The sequence below is a fragment of the Nicotiana attenuata genome, unplaced genomic scaffold, assembly GCF_001879085.1.
Source record: "Nicotiana attenuata strain UT unplaced genomic scaffold, NIATTr2, whole genome shotgun sequence".
Classification (NCBI taxonomy): Eukaryota; Viridiplantae; Streptophyta; class Magnoliopsida; order Solanales; family Solanaceae; genus Nicotiana; species Nicotiana attenuata.
Genome location: NW_017670352.1, coordinates 839,115 through 846,925, shown reverse-complemented (window position 1 = coordinate 846,925; position 7,811 = coordinate 839,115). Strand labels below are relative to the sequence as shown.

At 36.7% G+C, this 7,811-nt stretch overlaps 1 protein-coding gene across 1 annotated transcript; it reads left to right on the top strand.

The window, feature by feature from the left end:
• Positions 1-245: 245 nt before the first annotated feature.
• On the top strand, positions 246-5,712 carry LOC109238263 (F-box/kelch-repeat protein SKIP30-like). The gene is made up of 2 exons (XM_019404702.1): positions 246-483; positions 4,045-5,712. Exon 2 carries the CDS (start codon positions 4,116-4,118, stop codon positions 5,151-5,153), a length of 1,038 nt encoding a protein of 345 aa, XP_019260247.1. The 5' UTR covers positions 246-483; positions 4,045-4,115; the 3' UTR covers positions 5,154-5,712.
• The last annotated feature ends 2,099 nt before the right edge of the window (positions 5,713-7,811 follow it).

Sequence of the window (7,811 nt, the reverse complement as noted above, 5' to 3'; positions counted from 1 at the left end):
GTCATTAAGTGCTTTTTAAGTTGATTTGAACAGCTTTCGAACTAATCCAATCACCCTCAAAATTGTCCAAAGCCATCCTAAGAAATGTAAAAGTAAACACTACCGAAAGATAGACAATTTAGTAGAATTTTTTTTATAATAAATTTAGTTTATCAATTAATCATGGTCAAATAGTACTTCAATTTGTTACTTTTGAAATGTAACTATTGTTTGATATTAGAAATAACTAACTTCCCCTAAATAGTATAGTAGTAGTACTAACTTGCCCAATTCTATTCTCACACTGCACAAACTACCAACCAAAATACACTGTAATTTTCTAATTCTCATAAAAACTGTCGAAATCACATATATAAATTTCCCTATGTTATCAAACTTAGTCAAAAAATTTTTTTATGCGTGTGATAAAAGCCAAGCAAATTCTTATGTTATCTTCTTTGAACTGTAATCTCAAGGCCGACTGCTATCTTCTTGACCTAGCAGGTAAATGCTATTTTCAGTTCCATTACAATCATATGTGAATCTTGGATTATTTCTATTTCATTGTTGAATTAGTGTAGAATTCTTTTGTTGTTGTAAAGATTGGTTCTTTCCCAAAATCCGAAACACCCCAAGTTTTATTCTTTTCTGTTCTTTTACATTGGAGCTTCAATCAGGGGAATTTTTAGGTACTCCAACACGTTGTACTTTTTTTGTTGTGATATTAAGATGGGGTTTTGGGGTTCGCTCAAAGTCTTTAATTACTAAGGAATGTAGGGAAATGGGGAAAAAAACAGTAAGGGAAAGATTGAGTCACAAATAGAGGTGGCAAAATGATTAAAAGAAAAGAGGTATCCACCCATATTATCCATTAAAAAATGGGTTGGATAATGAACTTTTTAAAAACGGGTTAGAATACGGATAAGAACCATATTATCCACTTAGAAAATGGTTAACCAAATTGATAACCAATGGATAACTAATGTGTGTAACTTTTACATTTGTAAAGCCTCAAATTGAGGATTCCTCAAGTTTGGGAGACTAGGAATTCTCCCATAAGTGATCATATTCAAGAAGCCATGGATAATATGGATATGCATATTATCCGCTGGATAACCCGTTTTTTATCCGTCTCACATACGGGTCGGGTCGGATAATTTATCCGTTATTTGAATTACCCGTTTTCGACCCGCTCATATTCGCCCCGCCCGTTTGCCACCCCTAGTCACAAATGAAGAGAAATTAGGAGAAAAGTTTAGCAAATTCACTTCATTGATGGAGCAATATCTTTAAAACTATAAAGAGAGTAGGAAAGATCAAGAACTAGTGGGGATGGGGATGGGGATGGTTATAATATGTCTCTAAGCTCTTGTAGGAATGGAAAATGGTTGTAGAAACTCAGGGTATACACACTCGCGTGTCTATTTCCTTGGCATGTATCATATTCTTGCTCTGAGGTTTACTTCTATGGCATTCATCACACTCCTGCATTTGCACCATCTAATTGTTTAGGCTAATTCAAAACTGGCTTTAGTTTCTATTGAATTGATTTTCTTTTTTGATTTAACCATCTAGTATCCGGAATCCACTGGCCCAGCTAATTCGGATTTCGCCGCAAGTAAGGCCCATTAAAGGGGAAATATTCCCTACTAGTTTTTTCCATTCTTAGGTGTCGAATTCGAGATCTTTGGTTAAGGGTTAAGGGGTCCATCTATCCTCCACACTCCATTGTGGTCGTATTGAGTTTGAGTGCGCACCAACAGCTGAAGCATGCATGAATTCTATAAGCTGTTTCCTGTGTTTCTTGCGTTTGCCTGGCATTGCCACCCATGTCTTTCCTTGATATTTGAGCACCTTATCCTGAGGAGTTACATGGGAAATAGGATGTTGATTAATGCTTGGGTTGTAATACCCTTGATTGTGTCATCATCTAGCCATAGTCTTCTATGACTTCCTTATCCATGTTGGTTGCGACTTGTTTATAGCGTTGCAAGTAGAGTATTCTACAACCCTTACTGATTGTGCATCAACTGTATCAGTCTCATCTGTTTTTCCCTATTGGATCTCATAGCTTAGTTCCAATAGTTCGGCCAACCCTTCACGTTGAGATGATGTTTGCGTCCTTAGATACTTTAAGCTGAACTGATCAATCTTGATGATAAAATGAAACAGGTGTACATGTTGGGTGTGTTTGGTAGGAAGGAAAATGTTTTCCTAGAAAATGTTTTCATGGAAAATGAGTGTGCTTATGACTTATTTTCCCTTGTTTGGTTGGTGAGTGAAAAGAAAATACTCATTTGTTAAAATAAATAAAAAAGTACTCTATCTATAACATGAAAAGCAAGTATTATTAATAATATTTCTATTTAGGGTGGGGGTAGGGTGAGGGGGTGGGGCGGGTTAGGATGGGTAGGTAGGGGGAGGGGTTGTGGGAGCTGGTGGGGATGGGAAAATAGGGTAAAGAAGGTTGAAAAAGAGTTTTGGAAAATGTGTTTTCCCTTCTCTTGATAGGGAAAACATTTTCCTAAGCTGGTGGGGATGGGGAAATGAAAAAGAGTTTTGGAAAATGTTTTCCCTTCTCTTGATAGGGAAAGCATTTTCCTCCAATTGGAGGAAAATGAGTTCATGAGGAAAATATTTTCCAAAACATTCAAGCCAACCAAACATGGAAAAATTGGAAAACATATTCCGGAAAACACCAAACACACCCGTTGTCTACATTTTATTACAGCTAGTGAGAGGTGAGAGAGGTCTATGAGCTCTTCTCCATAGGTCGGGAGACCTTGATGTTTGATGCTAAGTGCTTGACAAGGAAATGTAATAGGTTTCCCTTCTTGCATCACCACATTATGTATCCTTTTACTTTTAGTTATGCACTTTTACAATAGAGGTTTTGGTAAAATCCAGTAATGCCAGGAGTTGTGCCTCTATCATGGCCTCTTTGAGGTCTAGGAATACAGTGGCGGCTTCATGGGATCCGTGCAGAAACATCCCTTCTTCAGTAGGAACATTAAGGGACCTGCTGACCGGTCCATAACTTCAATTAAGTCTTCTGTAATAGAATATGAGGTCAAGGAATTCGATCAGCTCCTTGATTGATAGGGCAATGGCCAATTGTGCTTTCTTTTCTCCACTTCTGCTAACTCCTTTCAAGTAGCTACTTGCTTGGCTTCAAACCGTTGCTTCACTACGGTCAGTTTCACTTCTTCCCAAAGTTAATATATGTCCCAACTCCCAAGTGTCCCATGGACTTCTTTGCCGGCAAGTGATGCCCCTTAGCCACTCTAGCACAATCTCAAGTGCCGAATGATCTACAAAGGAGAAGCTGCAGGCTACAACATCCAAGAATAAGGATCATTTTCCTTGGTTATAAATCCGAAAATCTCATGCACAAGGGGCTATATTCTTAAATCTAAAGGGCATCATCCTGAACTACCACGTCACTGTGTCCAATAGGTAACCGTCGAACCAATGGTCCATCGTATTCTATATACGCCTGGATACTGCAAGAAACTTCTCATACCTTCTCGCACATTGGGTTAATTTCCACTCATTCTAAGACAAGGAGGAAACATTTCTCTCGTACTTTCTAGAGAGATTGTTGTGACTCTGCCATGTAATAACACTTTTAATAAGAAGTGCTTGATGAGGCGATCGGAGAATATGCCGCTCTGAGGTACTGATACGTTGCATTCATTATGGACTGAGGTTTCACTAGAAAAAGAGGGCATAGTTTGTATGGTAGGATTATTCAACTTGTTGTTTCAGTCTGCTATGTGGTCAGATGTTTTTAGCTTTGAATTGGAAGTTTCTAAATGTGATTTTTGAGCTTGGCATCAAGGTAGGCCAACTGTGAAATTTTGTTTTGCTGTAACGCGTTCAAAAGTCAGTCCACTGATTATATTGCTAATGTATTGGTTAACCTCTTTGACACAATTTTGTGCAATGTTTGGCTGAGAAGAGATATCGGCCTTTTTCATTCAGAAGAGTGTTATGTAAAATTCTAGCAATTTACTTCATGATTCTCTTTATTCTAGAGCTAACGATTCAAATTGCATATTTCAGGTTGACGTCAGCCAACAGTAGCGCACCACAATCATTATTTGCTGATAAAAATAGATGCAAGCTTGGTGGTTATGACTGCACTCATTGAAGGTCTTCCCAATGCTGTTGCCCTTAGGTGCATTGCACGGGTTCCGTTCCACCTTCATCCAAAGTTAGAGCTTGTTTCCCATTCCTGGAGAGCTGCCATTCGAAGTACCGAACTATTTAAAGCGAGAAAGGAGGTCAACTCGTCTGAAGAGTTTTTATGTGTATTTGCATTTGAACCTGAAAACTTATCGCAGCTTTATGATCCTATGCATGACCGTTGGATTACTCTCCCTATTCTCCCCTCAAACATCAGTCATCTTGCTCGCTTCAGTGTTGTTTCTACTGCTGGAAAGCTGTTTGTTTTAGGCGGTGGCAGTGATGCTGTGGATCCATTGACAGGTGACCAAGATGGGATTTTCGCGACTGATGAGGTCTGGTCATATGACCCTGTAACCCGTGTGTGGAGACGGTGTGCGTCTATGATTTTCCCTCGTGCCATGTTTGCTTGTTGCGTGTTGGAGGATAAGATAATTGTTGCAGGGGGTTTTACTAACTACAGGAAATCAATATGTAACGCGGAAATCTATGATCCAGAAAAGGATGTCTGGGTTCAATTACCCGATCTCCATCACGCGCACAATTCCGCATGCTCAGGAGTGGTTGTTGGCGGTAAAGTTCATGTCTTGCATAAAGGTTTATCGACTATTCAGGTTTTGGAAAATGTCAAGCAAGGTTGGACCGTTCACGAGTATTCTTGGCTCCAGGGTCCAATGACTGTCGTTAGGGAAAAGCTTTATGTTATGAGCAATTGGTTCATTTACAAGCAGGAAAAAGAAGTAAGAGAGATGGTAGTTTCAGCATCTGAGTTTCGTAGAAGAATTGGGTTTGCTATGATAGGGCTTGGAGATGATATTTATATAGTTGGAGGGGTTAATGGACCTGAGCATTGGAATTGTAACATCAAAGTGCTGTCTGATGTTGATGTATTGACGCTTGGAAATGAGAGGTTGGTGTGGCGTAAGGTTGCTCCAATGACAAGGTGCAGAGGGACAATCCTTGCCTGCACACAGCTGAGAATTTAGGACATGCATAATGTGGATGAAATTCAATGCAGTGTTTTAGGGTAAATGCTACAATAAACGATTGACAATAAAATGGCTGCTAGTTGTAGCACGCAGCGTACTGGTGAATAGGAAAAACGAATTAAGATTACTAATGACGGATGGAAGTTGAGGGTGAATGTGTTAGGTGCCTGGCCCTTCTCTCCTTCTCCGTAGACTGAATATGATGGGGATCTTATCTGAAATGACCTTTGTGAGCTGTCTCGGCTTAGCTATTACCTGTCTAAAAGCTACGGTAAATAAAATCCCATGCCAGAAACGCGGAAGAAATGAGATGTTCAGCTTTCTTGCACCCTGCTTGTCTAATGTGTAAATCCTATTGCTTTCAGCTGCTGAGTTCTTAGAGGAATGAAGTTCAGTTCGTACTTTGAGAACTAGAGATATTATCATGACATATTACATGTATTTGCATTAATGAGCACTATAGTGCTAAATACTTGGTTACTTCAGTCCTGCTTTCGTTGCTTAAGGGGCATTATTTTGTCGATTGAGGCGTAGTTGTTATTGTTTTTGTTGTCAATCTTCACTCTATTGGTGTATATCTCGGTTAGTTTCTCAAAATAGCAGTTAAAGTTCGTATTCTGTTGTGTCCCAAATTCCACTTGGTGCGGTTAAAGATTGACCCACACTCGCTCAAAAATGAGTTTAACCTGTCGACATCTGCATTGTTACACAATTAAGTCACTTAAAAAATTATATATGACTATATATAAGATTGAAGTTGTAGGGGCGGATCCAGAAGTTATAGGCCGTGGATGCTTAAATAATCTTAGTGTAAATTCTAAATGGTCAAACGTGATCATAATGGGTGCTCATGGTCAATTATTAAATTTTTTAGGTATTATCTATGAACATATTGCGCAATTTGGCCAAAGCCAATGGGTGCTTCAGCGCCCATACCTCCAAAGATAGATCCGCCACTGAGCGGCAACAACTTATGATAACACAATTAAGAGTCTGTTTGGCCAAGCTTCTAGTACTATCAAAAAGTACTTATTGAAAATTTTAAGAAAAAGTACTTTTGAGCAGCAGTAGGAGTTTTTCTGCTTTTGGGGAGGAGATGCAAATTCTAGCTTCTTCCCAGAAACAGAAGCAAAAAATTAATTTACTCAAGACAAAAATAACTTTACAATAAATTAATATTTTCTAGTTAACCCTCATTAATTTGATATTTTCTTTTCCTTTTCCTTTTTATTTCTACTATACATTTCTTCACTTTTTATTTTAGTCATATTTTTATTCTCTTTCTCATATTCCTACGAGTAGATTTTAAATTTATATTGAATGATGTAGTTTGATATATTTAAATTATCAGGTAAACAATAAGTAATACCAACACTCAATGTTATTGCTTTGGAATAACTTAATTTATAGTTTTACTTTACGTTTTATGTTTTAATTGAATTCTTTTATTTTTCTTTTCTAAATAATACTGATAGCAAATTGAACATTTAATGTCCTTTTTTTGTAATTTAATTCGTAAAAGTGTTTTTTTAAAACGATTGGCCAAACACAATGAGCTTGCAAAAAATACTATTCAAATGATATTTTGCAAAAGTACTTTTTCAAAAAGTATTTTTCAAAATAAGCAGTTTTTGGCAGCTTGTCCAAAGGGGCTCTAAGTCACGAATACAATTGCGCCTCAATTTTAAACAAGTTGGGGTCGGATGCATGATCCTGACAGACTATGTTACTCAATTTAAATATCCCATGCCAATATTATGCAAATTCATGTAAAAAATATTAAAAGTTCTGTGTATATTTTCTTAACGTATAAATCTTTGAAAGGTTAAACCTCTCTTAGAAAGACCTACAGTAAAAGTGCTAAGTTTAAATATTCTCCATTAGTAATATGTATAGCTTATAAAGATATTTTTCTTTTATAGTGTCATACCTTTTGTACTTTTTGCATTTATCCTCAAGAATTATATAGTTTTAGGTTTACCCCATTCTCTTTTTACACCATAATAATATTTGATAATATAGTAAAATAATTTTTTTTTAGGATTTTTTCATTCCTATACACTATTGTTATTATCCTAAATGTTCATGTTTAGTAAATTTCCCTACCTACACAAGTTTTGCTTACAAAATATATACATTCCACCTTAAAAGGCTCCAAATCCATTATTAGTGCCTTCAATTAAGGGATTTAGTTACACTCTTTTCCTTTTTTTTTCTCCTCTCTCCTCTCTTCTCTCCAGATTCTGTCTTTCTCCTTCATTTTCTCGAATTCCTACAATACAAATTAAAAGTGAGATACTTCCATACAATACCAAACAAAATGCAAATAATTACCACTCTTTTTAGCAGCAATCCACTAAGAAATGGACAAGATACCCATCAGCAATTATTTTAAACTCTATCTTGGCACACTATCTCTTTTTCAAACAAACAGTTAATGATGATAGGCGTCACTTTTAGGTTAGAGTGGTTATTCACAATAAAACAATGATGCAGTAGCATAAAAAAATTAAATCCTAAAAATTTAATTTATATTAAGCTCCTACGACAAACTAAGCTTCTTATCTTGGTTTGAGATTGGTACAATCAAAACGTTAATTAATAAAACAAAACTTTAATATATATTTTTTTTACTTTAGATCTGGAGTAGATATG

Coding starts and splice junctions, on each gene's coding strand:
- LOC109238263 (XM_019404702.1), top strand. CDS start 4,116: ATGACTGCACTCATTGAAGGTCTTCCCAATGCTGTTGCCCTTAGGTGC.